General features: G+C 37.3%; 1 protein-coding gene across 2 annotated transcripts in view; it reads right to left on the minus strand.

Moving 5' to 3' along the window:
* Positions 1–8,411: 8,411 nt before the first annotated feature.
* Positions 8,412–23,501, minus strand: part of STARD4 (StAR related lipid transfer domain containing 4) — a 24,911-nt gene continuing 9,821 nt past the window's right edge. The window contains exons 2-6 of one of the 2 annotated variants that reach the window (XM_029215626.1): positions 18,622–18,735; positions 17,630–17,679; positions 13,594–13,720; positions 12,637–12,751; positions 8,412–11,362 (exon numbers count right to left, since the gene is read on the minus strand). In XM_029215626.1, the coding sequence (XP_029071459.1) occupies positions 11,133–11,362; positions 12,637–12,751; positions 13,594–13,720; positions 17,630–17,679; positions 18,622–18,735 (636 nt within the window). In that variant the 3' untranslated portion in view covers positions 8,412–11,132. Of the gene's footprint in view, positions 11,363–12,636; positions 12,752–13,593; positions 13,721–17,629; positions 17,680–18,621; positions 18,736–23,501 lie in introns of those variants that run through there. The other variant, XM_029215627.1, reaches the window with a different exon arrangement.

Genomic DNA, 23,501 nt, shown 5'->3' on the forward strand with positions numbered 1-23,501 from the left:
TGTCAAGATTATTTCAGAAGTTCCCAAAATGTTTATATTCATGCACCCTTAATTTCAGTAATATTTTCATGACCCCCACCTACCAAGCCAAAAGAATTACCTAACATGCCCATTTTTTAAGTAGTTAGGTCCAAACAACATAATAGTAGTAGTGCATTCCATGTCTGACTGATGTTGCTGTGTGTTTCCCTTGACATGTTAAAATGTCCTCTGAGTTTACTGAGTGGGAACAGCAGACAGGTGACAAGACAAAAGGGATTATTAGTAAACAAGTTAGGGGCTAACGTTTATACTCTTTCTTATTTGAATGACAATCATTCTTTTATCTATGGTCTTTGTGATATACACATAAAATTTACAAGTGCATTTTTAAAAAGTAATTTCCACATAACTACCCAAGGAAATAAAGTTAAATCTCCAAAGATCAGTTTTCAAGAGTCAGGCAAACTATAGGTCACGGACCAAATCCATCAGAGCGCTGTTTTATAAAGTTTTATCAGAACACAACCATGCTCATTTATTTATACATTGGCTATGGCTGCTTTCATGCTACTAGGACAGAGTGGAGTCGTTTCAACAGAGACTGTATGGCCCAGAAAAGCCTAAAATGTTTATCTGGCCTTTTACAGAAAATAATTGATGACCCTGGTTTCTCATGGCACCCTGCCTTTTTGGTAACATCTAGGAATACAGATTCCCATATTCCAGATTTCTTCTCCTTAGCTTAGGGTTCTTATCCCATTTGCTTCTTAGGAAGTTAGGAGAGGTTTGTTTCTGTGCAGATGGTCTCAACAATAATTTTGCTGGAAGTACAACTTAACAGTAAAATTTCCCTACAGAACTAAAAATTCAAAATTGCATCATTCCTGAAAAGAAAAGTTTAGAGTACGAATTGACTTGTTTAAGAGAGAGGAATTAGATTTCTAGCACATCAAGCACGTTTTAGAAATTTGATCCTTTTATTTAAAATCATGTAAATGACATTTTGTATTCCCCACATTTAAGTCAATCTGCAGCTGTTACTTAGTAAGCCAAGAAATGAGAGCCCCCTTTGGTTCTGAATCCTTCAGAATATTTTCAAGTAATTAATACCAATTGGATTTTCATTTAATCATTTTTAGGAAATAACATACTTTATTATTTGGCATTCTATGACAATGACTTGCTTATCAATAGCTCAGGAAATAGGCAAATAGCCAACTTTTTAATGTAAGAAAGCTACTTTGCAATCCCTGTGTTTTTCTGAGTGTTATATATTTCACTTCTTTGGAAAGAGAAGGCCTCAAGCAAATAAATGCTTTCCTTTCCTTTTCTTACATATTTAGAAATCCAAGAGGGGCCCTTTTCTTAGTCTATTTCTGTCACAGAGAAGTTATTCATTCCACAATATTTGCCTTAAGGGAAGCAGGTGGCCCAGATATTGAGAATGTAGGCATGCATGACCTTTGTGTTCGACTTTGAACATCTATAGCCAAAAGGTTACAAATGAGATATTGAGTAGAAAACCTATTATCAGCTTATTATTAGGAATACCTAAAATTATATCATGACTCTAATTAAATAATATATTGTTTTCTTTAAACTGTTGCAGCAATCAATATGATGTAGCCACTGGATACACTATAGAACTCAGGAAAAAAAGAGATGAATCGTCTGCCTGCTCCTCATGGTTGATGTGAGTAGGAGGGAGACTTTACCGGAATGGAAGAGGGAAAAGGTAAAATGTAGATTAGGATTCCACATTCCCACCTACCCATTTTTCTTGATTGCTCAGAGTTTGAAGGCAGTTGTTAACGGACTAAACTTATCATTTTAAAATTTCTCTCAATATCTGGGTCACCAGCTTCCCTTAGAAATGAGTAAACCAAAGCCAGTAGCTAATTTTCCTCCCAGAATAAAAAACTAAACAGTGTAGTTTAGGGAATATTAGGTCTACATCGCAAGCACACTTTAAGGAGATGATTCGGTGATTCTGAAGCTTTCTAGGAGCAGCGCACGCCAGGGACCCATTTTCTCAGTAAACTTTCATTGAAAAACAATTACGTACAATGAAAGAGTCAGAGTTGAATTAAACCCATGCTACCCTCTAGGATTGAGCTTTGTCGCTGGAGAGAAAAAACAAGTGTACATATAGCCTGTGCTAAATCTAGGCAGGCAGTAAGCCCTCCAGGGATGGAAAGCAGGAAAAGCTCCCCTTTGCTTGGAATGATCAAGGGGAGCTTCCTGGGAATATTAGCTAAATATAAAGGATGGGGAGAACCTTTGCAGGTAGGGAGGAGGAAGGCAGAACATTTGGCTGAGAAATCTGCAGAGTGGAGGAATGTGTTGAAGGAACAATGCTGGGTGTGAAAGACTGAAATCTGCAGGGAAGTGTTGCTAAGTCTGCATAAGAGTATCAGATCTTGTGCAAAGTTGAATTAGACTTCTTCACCCCTTTCTTACTCTGGGTAGACATTTGTGCAGCATTTCCTCAGAGCATGTAGCCCTCTGTGATCTCCTACATACGTAGCTAATCTGGTGTGTCCCCAAGCAGAATAAAAATCACCCAACACATCAAAGACATTTTTGCAAGTCACCAGTTGAAATAAAGCTTCAGTCACTAAAAGCCAAAACTGCACTGGCGAGATCTCCACTGACAAAGCAGAGTAAAAGAAGATAGTGATTATTTGAGTAACTTTGGCAAAACTCCAGTATCCGAATAACTCCCGGTGACTAGAAGATCACCTAACTACTTGCTAAAGCTTTGCCAATGGAGGCCACGTCAAGGTTACTTCTTTCACAGTTATTTTAACCTTTTAAATTATCTGACCTGAAAGGGCAATTCCCTTAGGATCTAAGATAGAATTATACCTGAAAGTTTAGACTTCAAAAGACAACCTGTGTTAAGCCTCAGACAATGAAGTTTAAAATCTTCGGAGCTGCTTTCCCCAAACTTCAAGCCGATCCTGTGAAGTCCTTTCGTCTCCATCTCTCCCTTTTGCCCCTTTATACACCTTTCTATAATTTCCTTTTTATATCACTCATTGCAGGCAGTATTTTACATCCATCTTCAAGAAACTTTTAAAAACATAATCATTACAGTATATATACTTCTAGTTGTCTTGCCACTTTGCTTGTTTCAGATAATGTCTGTGATTAGTAACTGGCTATATTATTCGGGCAAATGAAACGAAGAAAGGGACAACGGTTGATCATCATCTGAGTGATGGAAGAGGAGTTAAGACGTAGAGATACTGTAGGGGTACAGAAAACACAACTTAGCAGGCGTTGAGAAAGGAATACTACTTACTAGGGTTTTCAGACTTAGGTGACAGTATCTGGTATGTCTTTTCTAGTTTTTCCTAGAGGAGGAATCTGTACTGCTGCATTGTCGAAAGTTTTCTGGACTAAAAGGACATAAGCAGCTCAACGGCAGCTTGGAGGATTAGATAATGGAATACCACTCTATACAGGAAACCTACATCTCCACTAGTTTATAGACTGCAAATCATTAGCCAAAAACAAATGCATGTAGGATTTGGAGGACAAAGACAAAGTGTAAATACTGCAGTTTACACCGCCAAGATCATAGGCTGCCTTCCCAATTTCTGATTGAAAAGTACTGGAAAAGGAGCTGTGAACATTTCATTTTTAAAACCTGTCGAAATGGTGCTATTGACTCCTTAATACAAAGATATATTACAATATTTTTTAGGTAAACATGTAAGTCTGACCTGGCCATAAATGTAAATATAGAGAATGTTTACAGAGAATTCATCAAAATCATGCCCGTTTGCATTTGACTGAGCTACCGTTTTGTTCGATGGCAGTGACAGTCCCTGCTTCCAGCATATGGGACACATCAGAGTCACTGGCTCTGAGCTGCCCAAAGCCTGGGGCAGACAACATGACAGCCACAGACAACTGGCTTCTTCTTGGACTCAGGTTAGACAACCCAAGTAAATGAGTAAACATGCTCATTTTTTGGTGTTTCCCAGGAACATAACGGAAGAATATGTGACATGAGGCAAAATGGATGTTGGGAGACTGTTGAAATTGACCTTAGTGAGGGCCAATGTTGCTTTGTGTAAGTTCATTCAGATTTGTCAGAGCATGCCAAAAGAAGCATACACCTTACTGCTGGGAAACTTGTAAAGCAATCTGCATGTATGGTATGATAATAAATCATCTAAGAGCCCACCAATACTTTGCATTCCGTGATTTGAAATGTTAGCACAATTCAAGAGTGACACAATGGACATTTTCCTTATATCTGAAATATGAAGTCGAAGCATTTCTTGATTGTTTTTCCATTCTCTCAGGCAACATTATACTTTGAGTTTCACAGCATTTTTAATATTATACAGTGATGTCATAAAATCATAAAGTTAAAAGGGGATCTTAGTAATCATTTAACCCAACAAGCTCATCTTATTAAAGAGAAGTAACACCCAGAGAGGTAATGACTTATCTAAGATCGCAGTTAGTGGCTGAGAAGAGATCTGGGTTGCCCATCTCCTAGTCCAGTGCTCTCACGACTGAGAAGTCAATTCACTGGATACAAAGTCAATCCAGCGATTCATATAAAAATTGATTTTCATTATAAAAATATGAAAATGCAGAAAAGTAGATTACCATAACAACGCCTTCCAAAGACAAGCATTGTCTTTTTTAAAATCTTGCACTAGTTTATTTTTTTCTTACAGACTTTAATCATATTGTAACTTTTTTATGTCAACCTACCACTACAGCAGGCATTTTTTGTATAATCTTCAGAAACAATTTTGATAGCTGCATAATAATCCATTCTCAATTCTTTTTCTTTTCTCAGTTAACACTACATAAAGCTTTTTTCTGAGTTTGGAGAAATCTAGCCTAAGGAAATAATCCTAATGTGGAATTGTCGGGCCAAATGATATTCAGTGGTCCCTTCATTATACTTTCAAACCTGCAGGACCTGAGAATGAAAGGGAAAAACCTTTATGTTCCCTCCTAAGAAGCTGATTGTTAGCAACAATAGTTGTAAAAAGAACTAAAAGTCTTTCTTGAGCTTGGCCACCCAATCAGTTAGCAAACATTTCTGTGAAATATTGGGGGGAAGGCATAATATGTCAGTGAGGTTCACTCTCAGAATTGCAGCTTGCTACTAACTACTACTAGGTCCAAAATCCTCACCTAAACAATGACTTCTGAATTGAGGGAAATGCTAGAGGAAAACAAAAACCTCTCCCATCTGCAAGTCCATTTTTGACTAGATGAAACATCTTTTTATTTCAACCTGGTTTTGCACAATCTCTGGACTACTTCCTTTAATAAAAAACCAGCTGCTTGTACTTAAGGAATGTCACTAAAGCAAAACCTAAGAAGGAAGGTAAAGCTCCTGAAAAAGAACAGTACCATCCAAATAATGAGTAAAAAGCCAGTTTTGGTATTTGTACACTATGCTTCCTCCATAATTTTTATTGGCAGAATACTACACCCCACTAATCACCTGTACAGCTAACACAAGTAACATGGATCCACCCTCTATCTCCTGGGATACATTTGCATTTCATATTTTCCAGCAATTTTCTGTCATCTCCTGGTCTAGAAGTCTTCATCCATAGTGGACCCTTTATTCCAGAGGAGTAGAAATGGTGTACTATAGACATAAGTCATTCACATCGGATGCCATGTGACACCAACCATTAATTAACAACCTTCCATCACCTCATTACCTCAATGATGGACAGCTATGTAGAATCTGCCGTACGGAAGGGGCCCAATCAATGTTTCATGGAGGAGTGAAGGACTACTTTGCTATTTTCATTTCTGTTTTGTGAGTCTATCATTTTCCTATTGACATTTAAAGGAGCTCTATACACACTTTCCAGAGGTGACCCACTGAGAGATGCTATGATTGGCTCGCCAGAGTCATTACCAACCCTTTCTCCAAGAGGCTGGAAATACTTGCCTTCCCAGCTAGTGGTAGTCACGTGACCCAGACTACTAGAAAGAAAAGCTATTGGAGGTTCTGGAAAAGCTTTTACTTTCCTGATAAAAGAGACGGATGAGTAGTGCCATGCCTTCCCCTGCTTCTTCTTTACTTGAATGCACATGTAATTTCCAGGGCTAGCTGGTCACCTTATCATATCTGAGGGAAAGATGAGAACTGAAGAAACACTGGCCCTGACATGCTAATACTAATAATTACCGACATCCAGATTTTTTATTAAATGAGGAAAATAACTCCCTATTTGGTTTGGTTTTTGTGTGTTTTTTTGTTTTTGGTTTTTTGTTTGTTTGTTTGTTTTTTTGGCCACACCGCACAGCTTATGGGATCTTAGTGCCCTGACCAGGGATTGAACCCTCAGCAGGTTCAATCAGTCCTAACCACTGGACCGCCAGGGAATTCCCTACTCTATATTTGTTTAAACCACTTAATAGTCATATTTCCTACTGCATATTTCCCACAGCATCCATAACTGCTTTCTTATAATATAGATCAACAGTTCCTTTGTAATCACTTCCACCTTTTTTCAACTCCAAAGGAAATCATCACTACAATTGCTAATCAAGTTAGTACAATTATTTAAAAATGTATACAATGAACCTTACCTATATGTTACAGTGGTAAGAGCAGAATATGTCATCATCCTTGCTATATAACAGCAAATCAAAATTCAGCAGTATTGTGGCTAATATTATATGAGACATTGGCAGGGGATTAGCATATGCATTGTTAACCTTAATTTTCCAGTTTATATTTTTCTTTTATAAGAGTTCAGGAAGCTAAACTACATACTTTAAATTCAGATAAGGTTAAAGCAACTTAGTATAAATGGTCAATACACAAGCGTCTAGAAATTTTATTCTGATATATTTCATAGAAATTTTTAAATAAATACACATTTTATTATATTAATGTATGCTCTCATTAGTTTAATGAAGGTTCCAGCTTTACACATTGGCCCATAAAAGAAATATAAACTTCTTAAAAATGAAATCTATATATAGTATAGCTCTTATTGAATTGCAAGAGATGAATTTTTATTTAACCATACATGTAAATCTTTGGAAACAACAAAATAATACAGAAATTATAATTCCAATTTCCTGTGCTCTGGGATTAAGCTAATGTTTCTCCTAAGCTCAGATCCCACCATCCCCTACTTCTGGAATTTGAATAAGAAAGGCATGGGAGATAGACTGGACAAGTAATTATACAGCACAGGGTCTAATGGACACCTGGTCAAGTCCCCTAGCTTTTCTGGGTTCTGTTAATTTATGCATAGGTTTGGGATAGCTACAGTATCCACTTAATTAAAAGAAACTGGATTTTAACAACTGATTCTAAGGATGCTAGCGTGCTCTTAAATAAACAGGTAAAGCTTTTATCCACATCAAAGGGAATTACTCATACCTAAAAGCTCAATAGACATTAGGAGTTTAAATTGGGCAATGTTTTCCTATCTTCTCCAGAGGCAACCTCCATTACAGAGTTTTTAGCTTAAGAGGTTAATTTAATTCAACTTGAGTGTTGATAAAATGTCCTTCAGTTAGGAAAGAAAGAGGGAGGAGAGTAAGAAAGGACTTTTTTATTGGGAGATAATTTTACATATAGAAATCTACAGTTTCAAATATATCCAGCCTCAATGAACAGTGAAATGAAGAGATTTTTAACATTAACAATCTGTCTTTAATACTCTAGCAGTTTATACTATACATAACTGCAGAACACTAAATTCTCATAATTATTTTTGCTGCGTATTGTGTTAAACTTCAAGGATTAATCAAGGATTATCAATACAAGCTAATATTTCATGCAGAAGTATCACTTATGATAAATTGTTTTTTTCTTGTATGAAACTAATTTCCTTAAAAAAATACGTATCATGTACTGAAAACAGTACCATGCCAAGTGTTTCCTGCATACACGTGTTTCTAATACAAACTAGCTATAAGCCAGAGAAAATAATCAACCACATAACTACACGGCAGATTATATTCTTTCATTTCATCAACTGCCCTATGAAAAGTTAATTATCTTCAAAGGAAAATCTTTTGGGGCTGTAATTTTTATTTTACTGACAATTACAACTGATTTATTTCTAATGTTAAGGAGTCCACGTTTAGCAAGCACTGAAGGCTTCAGAGAACAGAAAGGATTTTGTATTTAAGAGAGTGATTCTATGAAATTCTCTACTTCATATTATAGAAAGACAAATTAATATACAGATTAATATAGAACTGTGTGTTATTAAAAGTTATTAAAATTAACTTGAAATGTGGCTAGCCCAAATTAGTAAAATATACATCAGAAATCAAAAAATCAGTATAAAAGAAGAATGTAAGCTATCTTAAAGATTTTTACAGTGATTACCTGTTGAAATGATAATATTTTGGATATATTGAGTGAAATGTACTGTATTATTAAAATTAACTTCAGCTGTTTCTTTTAATTTTTTTAATGCGGCTGCTAGAAAATTTTAAATTACATATATGGCTCACATTATTTTTCTATTCTACAGCACTGCTATAGAAACAGCAGACTCTATTACATGTTAATATTAATCCCAATCCACATTGTTAAATTTCATATCATTATGATATTTGACATAACATATATAATACATTATCACAAGATTCCTGAGCTTAGAATCAAATACACCTCTACTCTTGAAAACAAAACCAAACAAAACGTGCTCTAATCTTTTCCATCATCTTCTGTATACTAGCAACTGTGCTAAACTTTGGTTATGTATGATTCCGCAAACATGCAAAAGGGATCTTTTGGGTGATAGAACTATTCTAAAATTGGACTGTTGTGATGGCTGCACAACTATAAGTGTATTCAAAAATCAACGGATTGTATACTTATAACAGGTAAATTGTATAGCATTGGAAATTATACCTCAATAAAGCTGTTTGTTTTTTTTTTTTAAAGTACACAGCTAGAGCCCAGCAGATTTAAAGTGCCATCTAGAAGCTGCATATACATTTCAGGTAATTCAAATATAATTCTTCAATCCATCATACGGCTCAACATTGCAATGAAAATTTTTCCATGAGCGTCTTGTTACCTGCAATGGGTCCTCATTCAACAGTGGATTATATCATCACTAGTTGGAGGTATAAGTTACAAAAAAACAAAGGGAACACAGAGTAGCTGAAAGTGGACAGTTTACTAGTGGCACCCAGCTCAGGCGATAATAGCCCTTATAATAATGTACATCTTGTTGCAAACTTACCCAATCTGGGCACCCTATAATTGGACATCTGCTGGTATTTTGTCATGCTAGACTGAATACTGGAATGTAAGAAACCTCCTGCTCTACACTAATAAAACCAAATAAAAGACAATAGATTGAGTCAAAATTAACATTTAACAATTTCCATGCGAAACTGAAAGCTAAACTGCTCATTTCTCTTTCCCTATTGCAAGAAAAAAAAAAGTAGCAGAGAAATCCAGCAGCTCAAAAATTATAGTCAATTTGGAAAAACATATTGGTGATTAATAAATTTCAAGTTAAGAGCATAGGATCGTTTGTGCATTGCTTCTATCAGACCTTGAAACAAACTATTTTCAATCTAAAATTTGTGAGATTATTCACTATGGATATTATGGTGCTGCCACCTTTTGCTTTTTTTGAACATCATCTCCATACCAAAACAATAAAAATAAGTCAGCTCTACTTTTTCCACTTTAGCAAAATGGGTCTGAAGAACTATGACTTATGCTTTCTTTACACTCAGGAAAACACAGGAAAGTAAAACACAGATCACACCTTCATGCAATTGAACCACTATACAGTTTTGTGCTTTTGGTGGCCTATCTAGTAAATACTATTTCCAGAGCTCTCTTTACCCCATATTAACCAAAAAAAAAAAAAAAAAAAAGATAAAATGAAACAGTGGGAACAGTAATAATAACACATAAATAACTCACATTGAACACTGGAACAGATTCAAGATGTGTGCATGTACACAAATATAAATATAGACAAAAATTTGCACGGACACTGAGTTCCCTCAAGTTCTCATCTTAGATGTAAACTAGGTGGATAGTTCAAAAGTCAAAGACCATGTGGGATGTTAAAATCATTTAGGAATGTTCATTTAATGCAGCCACAGAATCGAGAGACATATTATAGTCCATTCTAGTTATAAAATGACTCATCCAGGCATTTAGATAAATCTATGAATGCATTTGTTCTAGTTCCAGACTGAAGTTACATCACAATTGTGAATGCTTATGACGTAGTTATACTTTATGACTTGAGTGACACATTTAAAACTCAAACATGTATAAAACATTCACTGAATTTGACTTTCTAGAGAGATGATTCTCTATTGGTCAGTATTGGATACCACCACCCATTTCACATAACCCAGAATACTGTCCAATCAATGTGGTGTCCCAGCACATATCTGGCAGTTTTTCACACTGTCTTATTCATTCATAAATGCTTTTAAGACTCCCAAAATAAAAGCCCATAAAGATATGAATACATTTTTAAAGATATCTATAAAATAATACTATCCAGGTATCAAAACTGAATTGCATTTTACTATGATACCTATTCTTTTCTTATTTCTGATATTTTCAATAGGTAAAGTAGTCAACTGACAATGAAGTTCATCTTTATAAAGTATAGAGATATACTCTATATAAAGTATAGAGAAGAGCTTTTTTTCTTTAGTCCAAGATATTGTTAAACTCATAGAGCATATGAGAAGTAAAGCATTAATATTTAACTCCTCCCAAAATTTAAACTTTTACAGAATGTTCATAAAGCTCTAAAATAGGTGATTTTAACCTACCAGCATGAAGCTTGGCTTTCTCTAATTTCTAAGTAGCCAAAATATTCATACTGAGGCACTATTCAATTTCTTAAGAGTTTGTGTCACAGAACTATATCTACTTCTTGGTGGATTTCTGTCATACTCTCCATTCCTAGACATATCACCATACCAAACAATGTGCAAATAACTGTTTAGGAAAACTGAAATGCCCACACTAGATAGCTATTTACTTTAGGAATAAAATAAACCAAAAACATCTCAAAATTTTCTACAGGCTATGCAGAAGACAGGAAAGGATGATTTTTACAGGCCATGCAGCTAAGAGAGAGAGTTGATTCAGGGAATATAATACTATAAGTTTAAACATATTATGCCTTTTGTAAGGCTTTTTGTAAATCACCATAGAAGTTGATTAAAGTGCTTGCCATGGCTGTATTTACTGCAGACTGGGGAATCATTCCACGCAGATCCGTCTGAATATAGCCTGTCAAAAGACTCCGGTTTGGACTGTCTTTAAGAGGAACACAAAACCAACCACAGGGATGGTTATATCCACGAACAAATTCTGACCTCTTTTCACTCCAGTCAAGACTTATCCCTACAAGGCAATTTAAAATGACACTATTAATAGCAATGACTGACATTAATCTAAAACTCTCACTAAAAAATATTATCAGATTTCTTATTTACATATTTTTCTTCTTATCCATGTAGATGAAAATTAAGCCCCAAGAGTGACCGTGGAAGAATGAAAAAGATAATTACTAAGTGGAATTCTGACAGAGGCTGGTAGATATGTAATGGGGAAGTTCTAATCCCTTCAGAATAAATGGCATCATGTCATCCTGGTAACTCCTTGGAAACTACAAATCTTCTCTGTAGCAGCCAGGCCTCAAGGTACTAATAATCAAACCTATGTACCACCACTGCTCCCCACAGGCACTACCATATCAAACTTTGGTTCTGGCTGGTTCAGATTAAACAGGTAGATGTGTACCTACAACTGCCAACTCAAATATATCGTACATACAAAAATATTAATTTACCTATAGATATATTTTAGAAAGCAGGAGCCTTCTAATAGTATCTTTAATTTTGAAAAGAAAAATATTACACAGATCAAGGAAGGAAAAGTACTCTAACACATACCAAGCCTATTTTTTCTAAGTATATGACTAAGAAGCTGTTTCTTGAGAGTGACTTAGAAGGAAACCCAACGACTAGATCCCTTTCTTAGAGGCAGTCATGCGTTCCATATTTGTTAGCTGTGACCTGAAGGATACTGTGTAACGGGGAACAAAAACTCATCAGAAAGATTGCAAAAACCTTCTCGATATTGTTATTTTAATCCCTAGGGTTTAGCATTTGCAAACAGAGCTTATTGATTATAAAATAACTATGGGGACTTCCCTGGTGGCGCAGTCATTAAGAATCTGCCTGCCAACGCAGGGGACACAGGTTCGATCCCTGGTCCGGGAGGATCCCACATGCCGCGGAGCAACTGAGCCCGTGTGCCACAACTATAGAGCCTGCGCTCTAGAGCCCACAAGCCACAACTACTGAGCCCGCATGCCACAACTACTGAAGCCCACGTGCCTAGAGCCCGAGCTCCGTAATAAGAGAAGCCACCGCAATGAGAAGCCCACGCACTGCAACAAAGAGCAGCCCCTGCTCGCCACAACTAGGAAAAGCCCGTGCATGCGCAGCAACGAAGACCCAACGCAGCCAAAAATAAATTAATTAAATAAAATAAATTTTTTAAAAATAAGTATGAAAGTTGAAAATGTATCTTGTGTAGAAAGAAACATCCAGCCTAGAAAACTCAAAATTTAAAACAAACCGAGAGAAAGTAAAAGGTTTTGAGACAATTACCACAGGATAAAAGCCCTTCTTTATAGTCCACAGTATAGGAGAAGTCAACAAACTCTCTTGGGGAAATTATATTCCAAAGCTGACCAGCAGTAGTATAACGCATCACACAGCAATTCTGAAAGAGAACAGGTAACAGCTGTTAGTACTATAGGAAATACATACATAGACTCATATATCATAAGTTAATCTTTAGTAAAAAATTAACACTCACTTAAAATGTGTTATAATAAATATTAATAACATTTCTTACAGTGATTCTGACAGGTTTAGATCTCTATTCTATATCTCACAGCGACTGTATGGACTTGAAGAGGATATGCAATCAAAACACAGAGGTAAGTTACCCAGTATCCAAATCTCTGTTTCAGTAGAGTCACCTCTTATCCTATATGATAAAAGTGGAAGCAGGTAGTATAGACTGTACGTGTATAAGATAAAATCCACAAGTACTTTGACTAAAACACCAAATGTGTCAATAAAGGAATTCAAACATGACAAGGAATGAATTAATAAAAACAGACGAAGAAAGCAAGCCACTTAGGTTACATAATTCTCTAATGCCTAAGGTGGCATTTTTATCTTTGATTTTGGCTAAATGTTAATGGAAAACCTACATACTATTACCTAGAAACCTGAATATGATGGTGGTATTTTCAGAATTTTAGATTTCAGAACCTCAGCTAAAGTTTTACAATTAAAGACACTGATGATTTTCTTAAGCAGCAAGGGTAAAGCTATTGCAGAAAACAAACTCAGTTCTGACTAACACTCATTATTAATATGAGGAAACTCAAGCTTTTTAAAAGGCAGCAAGGATTCCCCTGTGAGATCTTTGCCATGACTACTTATTCTCAAAGCAATGAATATAATGAATGCAAGTATACACACGTGCACATGCGCACACATACACACACACACACACACACACAATCTGAAGCAACATTTCTAAACAAATACCTCTTCAAAGTACTCCAAAATATCCAATGAGGTCATTAAGCTGTCCCAATCCAAGCGACAGGGACCTGGGCGTATATGGTCTATTACACTATTGACGACATCGTCTATAACACCTTGGGCTTTGAAGCTGGAGAAAACATATGAAAGTCAAATGCTATTAGAATGAAAAATTTCAGCATGCTCTCACAGTTCAGAGCTCACATCAAAAAAAATAAAATTTAATGAAGATTTTTTAAAAAGAGTAAATCCCGACTTTTCTGATAAATTAGGTTCTGTCAATTATTTCATCAGAATGTACTCTAAAACGTCCTCAAATCTAATAAGAGATTTGAAGGCTATCTTACGCATTATCATAAACATAGTAAAATACCTTCATGTTATGGTGTAGCCAAGAGCAGTCTGTAGAACACTGTAATGCTTCCATTTATTTCATATGCTCTTCTTTTCTCAGCTATGTTCTAACATGTTATTAGTATATGCATATTCTTACCCTAACTTTTGAAACCTTTTTATTAGGAATAGAAATATAGGTCACCCTAGAATAGAATGCCCAGGATTGACTCATGAATAATATCAGAACTTGACATATTTCAAAGGTGGCATTACATACCAGTAGGAAAAAGATATACTAGTTGAAAAACGGTGTTTGGATTCAACAGTTATCCTAACAGAGAGAATAAAAACTGAATTCTTACTTCACATCATTCAAAATACCTCCAGATAGACTAAATACCACTATGTAAAAGGTAAAAATTTTAAATTTTGAGAAAAATATACAAGTGACCATCTTTGTGACCTCAGGATACAGGGGGATTACTTGAATACATAAAACACACAAAAACACAAATTACACAAGATGGTTAAAATTAAAAACTTACATACCACAAATGACAAAATAAGTAATCTCTTTAAAAACTAGCCACAGAGTGGAAGAAGATAAGTGCAACACATATATTCAGATATATACTTACTATAGAGGATATATGATTAATTCCTATGAAACAATGAGAAGAGGACCATCCAAACAAAAGATGGGCAAAGGACAAGATTGACCTGAAATGTCAATAAACTTAGAGAAGATGCTCAATTTCACTCATAATCAAATAATTACTAGCAATACACCATCTCATACCCCTGAAAAACTGACAGAGATTAAAAACTTAATAACAAGTGTTGAATGGAAGGGAATGAGAACTCTCAAAGTGCTACCACCACTTTAGAGAGCAATTTGGCAACATGCAGTAAAGTGGGATGATGTATGTCCCTAAGACACAGGCACATCCCAAGAAAATGTTACATGTGTGTAGAAGGAGACATGTACCAAGAAGCTTACTGTAGAGAAGAATTCACAACAACCTGAAAATTCATCAGTAGGCAAACTTGCAAACACAGATAAACACATTGTGGTATATGAATACAGAAGTGAAAGAGTAGATCAACATGTAACAACATGGGTAACTCTTGAAAACACAGTATTGAACAGAAAAAATTAAAGCGTATTACTAAAACACACACACACACACACAAAGTGTGAAATAGGAATAATACACACAACTTCAAGAGAGTAGTTATCTCTGGGGAGGAAAGAAAAGAGAGGTAGATTGGCTTTAACTCCATCATTGTTTTCAGGGGTCTTTTTTCTCTTTTTAAGCATCTGAAGCCTTTTTATCATTTTGTAAATCTCTCAAGCTCAAGCTTATATTATGTTCCATCCTAAGTCTGCTCTTCTGCCTGTGTTCTCTAACTTGGGGTGAGGGTGGGGGTAGGAGGTGGGTAATACAAATTACTTCAGGCACAAATTAGAAATCTGGGATTCAATTTCGACTCTTCTTTTTCTCTTAACCCCATTCCAATAGTCAGAACTAATAAGTCACCATGTTTCATCAAGATGATTTTCCAAACGTAAACTGCTTAGAACAATATCTGGTTTTCAATAAATGTTAGTTAGCTATCATCGCCATCATCATTGTCACCACCACCATCACTATCATAAATCTCTTTCAAGTTCATTTGTCCTTTTCAACTCCCATGCTATGTCCTTAGTTTGGGAACTCTGTGTCCAACTCAACACTGCATCAGTTTCTAGCTCTTCTGATCATATAACTCTTTAAGAATCTGAAAAAAGCCACAGATCTCTTCCCAGGAACATACACATTGTCACAAAACTTTGTATACAATCTTAGGGGCACTTCAAGAAGCTAGCCATGGACCCCCAGGATACAAGCTCTTCTCTAAACTTTCCATGCTCATTTCTCTTTCACAATTGTATTAGAATAAATGCAAAATCCTCTGAGGACCTGAGATGTATGGGTAGGGTTGAGCAGTAGGTAACGCAAAACTGAATGCCTTAGTTTAGAATTCAAAAATCCTTCAGAGGGCTTCCCTGGTGGCGCAGTGGTTGACAGTCCGCCAGCCGATGCAGGGGACGCGGGTTCATGCCCCGGTCCGGGAAGATCCGACATGCCGCAGAGCGGCTGGGCCCGTGAGCCATGGCCGCTGAGCCTGCGCTCCGCAACGGGAGAGGCCACAACAGTGAGAGGCCCGCGTACCGCAAAAAAAAAAAAAAAAAAAAAAAAAATCCTTCAGACATGCTCTCCCCAGCTCCAGCTATACAAACACAATTTCAACTTCCCTAAATAAACTCCTTAAAGTGTTTCCCATCTGTGTGAACGTAGCAAATGAAATTCTCTCTGCCTGGAATATGAATTTATCCTTCATTCCCTAAGAAATACCTATTCGTTCTTTAAGACTCTGCTCCAATATTAGCTCCCCTATGAAGTTTTTCCATATCACCAAGCATAGTGCTCCCTTGGCACTTTTTACACTTTTTCAGCCCCAGCAGGGATTACTGATCTAAAGGATTAACTTCTACACTTGCTTACAATGTTTAATCCAACTCCAGTTTCCCTGTCCTCATAAATACTGTACAACTTATCTTCCTGGAAATGCTATCTTTGGTAATACACTTCAAAATACACTGTATATAGTAAGTTCAGTCAACAGTTTCATTTTAAAAAGTGCTGAGTCCCAAGGATGTGACTATTCCACTCCAATTTCACGTGGCAACTATCTCCTCTGGCTTTAAAAAACAATATTTTTTTACTGGTTAAAGGCATAATTCGTGTTCAACTATGTGCAAAAATCAAAAAACAGAAATAAAAATCACACATAAAACTGACATCTAGAGGTATATATTTTGTGTTAAATAAAACATTTTAATATATAAAAAATATATATTTAAAGTCAACCCATGATAGTGCTACATATAGTTTAGTATTCTGCTTTATTCACTTTTCATTGTATCTTGAGCATTTTATTATGTTTTTAAAGACTGTAAAATAGCACATTTTATAATTTAATCATTCCCCAACAATTGATTATTCAGGTTGTTTGTAATTTTTAATATTTTAAGTAATACTGTGATGGAAGAGACAAGTTTAAATAACTATTAATTTTCCCATGATTTCTTCAAGATAAATTTCTTAGAATAAAATATGCTACAGGGGCTTCCCTGGTGGCGCAGTGGTTGAGAGTCCGCCTGCCGATGCAGGGGACACGGGTTCGTGCCCCGGTCCGGGAGAATCCCACATGCCGCGGAGGGGCTGGGCCCGTGGGCCACGGCTGCTGGGCCTGCGCATCTGGAGCCTGTGCTCCGCATTGGGAGAGGCCGCGACGGTGAGAGGCCCATGCAAAAAAATAAAATAAAATATGCTACAGCACTGAATAAATGCAGAAAGAATATTAGAAGGGTCTTATACACCATAGTAAGAAATTAAGATTTTATCAGCTATCTGATATCATTTATGATATCATATTATTTATGATCCCCTCACCACCAACTCTGTCCACCAGGGATATGGACATTTTAAAGGCTTTGAATTCATAACAGGATTTGCTTCTCAGAAAGTTTAACATCTTAAAGCAAAAGCCAAATTTTGCTGGCAATGATCATTCAGTGATCATGTGTGTAGGTGTGTATATATCTGAAGTTTAGCAATGTCCTAAGAGCTATGTAACACTACAGGAATTTACTTACAGATATCCATTAAATTCTTCTGAAGGTTTCCTCCAAATTGTTACATCTTTCTAGAAAAATAAAAACAGTGTATACTGATAATTACATAGGTGGAAACCTGGATATAAAACTGACAATTTCATAAATTCTACAGCATTAGCTTTTGCATGAAAATAAAACATAAGTAAATATTCAAAGAAATACACAAAAGTAATTTATACCATAAAATAACCCGTATCTGAATTTCTTCTGTATCTGAAAGTAGTACACATCTTATTTAAATTACAAACCCCTACAAAAGGTTTTTCAATAGCTTAATGACACCCAAACACTGTTAAGATTCGGTGATGGCACTATCTCATTGGCCATTATTATTTGCCCCATTCCAATCTCATCTATTTACCATTACTGACACATTTATAATAGAAATGTTAAATACTTCATTCTGAACTTGCTCACATCTTTTTAAAATTAAACAATTCAAATCTATTATGACAGTGCTACCTTGAATTAGTCCCTACATTTTTTTCTAGATCATTTCCCAAGAAATTCTGAATAGCAGAATAGCCAGAGGACTTAACTGGAAGAGTTCTGGGTTCAAGGATTGGCTCTGTCAACACTCAGGTATGTCATATTGGTAAAAAAAGAATACTAACTGGCCATTCTCACAGGCTTGTTAAAATATCTGAAACAATTTCAAATTATCAATTACTATACTTCCTTAAACTGACAATGACACATTTTATTTACTGACTTGAGAGGCTGCTCTTTACAATCTTGTTGCCATGAGTCTATTCTTGTGTCCAATATCTGAAGAACTAATGAAAGCAGTGCAGGATTATTATGTTTCTTCCTTTGTGAGACAGTAAACCATCAACTATATTAGCACGTTTATCTATCCCGCACATTCATCTAAAGTATGGTCCATATTTTTCCGTACCATTTTGAAAGTCATCCACCAGCTCATTAGACAGAAGATACACCCTCAAACATAAGTAATTTAATTAATTTACCATTTTCTTAGCAACTCGCCACTTGTCATCTTCAAGGCTGTGGTATTGGATGAGAGTGTTTTTAAGTCTAGTCGCCAAAACAGCTGCATCAGGCAGGTCTTCCATTTGTTTTCCCTGTTACAGAGACTAAGATTATCATCAGCAAATACCAGAGTTAGATGCAGTTGGGTCTCAAATATGGCTTCATAAAAGAATCACCTGGGGAGTTGTAAAAGATACCTATACCTGGACCCCATCCCAAATCAACTAATCAGGATCCCTGAGGGTAAGACCTGGCCATAGGTTTTTTTTCTAAAAGCTTCCAAGGTGTGAAACACATAGGGATAAGAATCACATATGTTGAGTTATTAAAATCACTCATATAAAAAATAAAATACAATCCTATTTCCCTTTCTAATAGAATCTAACCCAAAGGAATAAATTATAAAATTCCAGATAACTTAAAAGAAAAAAAAATACTGCTTTTTCAAAAATACAAAAATAACACACAAGGCATAAACTCTTTAAAAATTCCTTAGAGATTCAGCCATTGAAAATTTTCATTTTACCAGCCAACAGATATAGGACTCATTCTAGCAAACAAATGACAACCACAATTGGAAACCTCCTCTTACATCCTTTAAGGATAGGGCTAGAGACCTCTGAAGAATTTCAAAAGTTTGAAGAACTCTATTGTCTTCAATGTTTTATTTCATTTGATGAAGTGTCATAGGATTCAGTGAGCTATCTGTGTAACATAGGAGGTGATATGAAGACCTTAGAACCACCAGTACAGCATAAATAAGTGGTTTATAATTTTAAGGCAATAATTTTAACTATACAGAGAGGAAAGTACTATATCATTAATAATTCCAAAGGTATGTTATTGTTCAACAATACTTTAAAAGGGAAATGATTACTAATCTTTAAAGATAATAAACTTAATATAATGAGGGATTCTATAATGTGATCATTTTAAAACATTGCTGCAAATCCTGTGACACACTTCCCATCAAGAGGGATTGACATATATACACTACTATGTATAAAATAGATAACTAATGAACACCAACTGTATAGCACAGGGAACTCTACTCAGTGCTCTGTGGTGACCTAAATGGGAAGGAAATCCAAGGAAGAGGGGATATATGTATATGTATAGCTGATTCACTTTGCTGTACAGCAGAAACTAACACAACATTGTAGAGCAACTATACTCCAATAAAAATAAAGTGAAAAAAGTGAATAAAAAGCAACAAAGCATTTACAATGAAAAAAAAAAAGAGGTGCAGTCTGTGACGCTGCATGACCTCTGCAGCTAGGTTAGAAAATTCCATGCAGCCTCTGTACGTCACTCTTAGGATAATCGCTCTGGGAGCCTTTGATCAACATGTAAGCATACAAGAAGTCTGGTTATCCTGAAGCTGATATGTGGAAAGGCCCAGGTGGAAAGAAGAGGAAGGGAGGGAAAAAAGGAGAGGGAAAGACAGAGACAGAGACAGACAGACACACACACAGATCCAAAATCCCACATCCAGAAGCCTATATTTAGGGCTTCACACCTAATGGGCATCACTTGCTGCCCCAGTCTTCCTTCAATTTGCCTCAGTCTTCCTCATCTTAATAATTTTACTATTAAAATGATAATTGAGCCAGTTGCTCAATGTCAAAAACCTTGGAATCACCCTTAATAGGTATTAGGAGATTCATCACATACCATTGCCTACAATGCTCTTCTCCTACTGGTTTTCTTTCTGTCCCTTAAATACATCAAGCTTGTCACTGACTTCGGGTCTTTGTACTATTATTTCCCTACCTGGATTAGTAGATCCCAAATCTGAGCATGACTAATAACAACCTGTAATAATAATTTCAGATTAAACCTCCTGTCCTTAATACAACCTTCCCCAAATCACTATTATACTCTTCTTTTATTTTCTTCATAGTGCATCACTATGTGAAATTAACTTGTTTATTTATTGATGTACTATATTCTACTCTTTGACTACCATGTCCCCAGCTAATAGAGTGGCTGTCCCATGTCTGCCTTTTTCACTACTATATCCCCACCAACTAGAACACTACCTGGAACACAGTAGGACCTTAATATTTGTTGAAGTGTGTTTGCTTCAAAACATGATTTATTTGGTCTTAACTTCTCTCCTTTTGGTGCCATGGTACTCTCCAGTAAAAGGCTAAAGAAGAAAAGGCTTTGGAAGAAAGCTGTCCATTTACAGGATCATGAAGTTACTACTAAAAAGGAGATCAAGAAAAGATCTAAATGAAATATCAAGGCTCAAACCTCTATGGGAATAAGGATGCAATTCTCACTACAAATACATACATCAGAATCATGTTGTTATAATTTGTAATAGCTGTTAATGTTGACAAAGACTCTCTCCTTGGTTGGGCTCCTCTGAGTCCTCATTTTTTTTTTTTTGGCTGCATCAGGTCTTAGTTGCGGCATGCAGAATCTTCAGTAGTGGTGCAGGCTCTTCATTGAGGCATGCGGGCTTCTCTCTACTCGGGGTGTGCAGGCTCCAGAGCACACAGGCTCAGTAGTTGCGGCACGCAGTCTCTCTAGTTGTGAGGCACGGGCTCTAGAGCGCATGGGCTTAGTTGCCTCATGGCATGTGGGATCTTAGTTCCCCAACCAGATATCAAACCCGCGTCCCTTGCATTGGAAGGCAGATTCTTAACCACTGGACCACCAGGGAAGTCTCCTCTGAGTCCTCTTTGTGACGAGGCCTAGCTCTTGGGCTTGTCCTTGGACCCCTTAGTCTAGTTTTAGCAAGAATCCTGCTGAGTCAGTTTAGTGAAAATCCCCTACCCTCAAATTTCCTTATCCCACCCTCAATCTTATCCCCCTGGCCTGCCTTCAGCAAGAATCCTGTCAAGTTGGTTTAAGGCGAATCTCCCTTCCTCTAATGTTTCCTCTTAGTAATTTTCATTCAATGACACCCACCCTGCTCCTTGGCTATACACCCCTACGTGCCCTTGTTGTATTCAGAATGAAGCCTAGTTCTATACCAAGGTTTCTTTTCCACTATTGCAATAGTTATTGAATAAGATTTGCCTTTACCACTTTCATGTGTGTCTGCCTTTGGTTTTCTGTGACACCGTTTTTGGATATTAGATTTCATGGTCCACAGCCAGATAGCCCGATTCAGTGGGTCTGCTCTAGAATAGGCCCCAGATCTAGGTCCTATAAAAAGCCTCACTGATCATTCTTTTAACCAGTCAGGAGTGACAACCACTAATCTAAAATCTAAAGTGACAAAAAAAAGTCAGTGCTATAGTCAATATTTAACCAGCACAAAGTAGAACATAAAAGCCATGAAACATGCATGATAAACACTAAAATGATATAAGGGGATTCAAGACGGCAGAAGAGTAACACGCGGAGATCACCTTCCTCCCCACAGATACACCAGAAATACATCTACACGTGGAACAACTGCTACAGAACACCTACTGAACACTGGCAGAAGACCTCAGACTTCCCAAAAGGCAAGAAACTCCCCACGTACCTGGGTAGGGCAAAAGAAAAAAGAATAAACAGAGACAAAAGGATAGGGACGGGACCTGCACCAGTGGGAGGGAGCTGTGAAGGAGGAAAGGTTTCCACACACTAGGAAGCCCCTTCGCAGGCGGAGACTGCGGGTGGCGGAGGGAGAAAGCTTTGGAGCCGCGGAGGAGAGCACAGCAACAGGGGTGTGGGGGGCAAAGCGGAGAGATTCCCACACAGAGGATAGGTGCCGACCGGCACTCACCAGCCCGAGAGGCTTGTCTGCTCACCCGCCGGGGTGGGCGGGGCTGGGAGCTGAGGCTCGGGCTTCGGTCCAGATCCCAGGGAGAGGACTGGGCTTGGCGGCGTTAACATAGCCTGAAGGGGGCTAGTGTGCCACAGCTAGCAGGCAGGGAGTCCGGGGAAAAACTCTGGACCTGCCTAAGAGGCAAGAGACTTTTTCTTGCCTCTTTGTTTCCTGGTGCGCGAGGAGAGGGGATTAAGAGCGCTGCTTAAAGGAGCTCCAGAGACGGGCGCGAGCCGCAGCTATCAGCGTGGACCCCAGAGGTGGGCATGAGATGCTAAGGCTGCTGCTGCACCCACCAAGAAGCCTGTGTGCAAGCACAGGTCACTATCCACACCGCCCCTCCCGGGAGCCTGTGCAGCCCGCCACGGCCAGGGTCCCGTGATCCAGGGAGAACTTCCCCGGGAGAACACACGGCGCACCTCTGGCTGGTGCAACGTGACACCGGCCTCTGCCGCAACAGGATCGCCCCTCATCCGTACCCCTCCCTCCCCCCGGCCTGAGTGAGCCACAGCCCCCAGAGCAGCTGCTCCTTTAACCCTGTCCTGTCTGAGCGAAGAACAGATGCCCTCAGGCGACCTACATGCAGAGGCGGGGCCAAATCCAAAGCTGAACCCCAAGAGCTGTGCAAACAAAGAAGAGAAAGGGAAATCTTTCCCAGCAGACTCAGGAGCAATGGATTAAATCTCCACAGTCAACTTGATGTACCCTGCATCTGTGGTATACCTGAATAGACAATGAATCATCCTAAATTGAGGAGGTGGATTTTGGGAGGAATGATATATATATATTTTTTTTTTTCCCTTTTTCTCCTTTTGTGAGTGTATATGTGTGTGTTTCTGGGTGTGATTTCGTCTGTACACCTTTGCTTTTACCATTTGTCGTTGGGTTCTGTCTGTCCTTTTTTTTTTTTCTTCCTTTTTTTTAGTATAGTTTTAGTGCTTGTTATCATTGGTGGATTTTGCTCTCTTCATTCTTTTTTTTTATTACTTAAAAAAAATTTTAATAATTATTTTTTATTTTAATAATTTTATTTTATCTCTTTCTTTCTTTCTTTCTTTCTTTCTTTCTTTCTTTCTTTCTTTCTTT

Source organism: Monodon monoceros, unplaced genomic scaffold (genome assembly GCF_005190385.1).
Source record: "Monodon monoceros isolate NGI ecotype Baffin Bay Population unplaced genomic scaffold, NGI_Narwhal_1 Super_Scaffold_12, whole genome shotgun sequence".
Lineage (NCBI taxonomy): Eukaryota > Metazoa > Chordata > Mammalia > Artiodactyla > Monodontidae > Monodon > Monodon monoceros.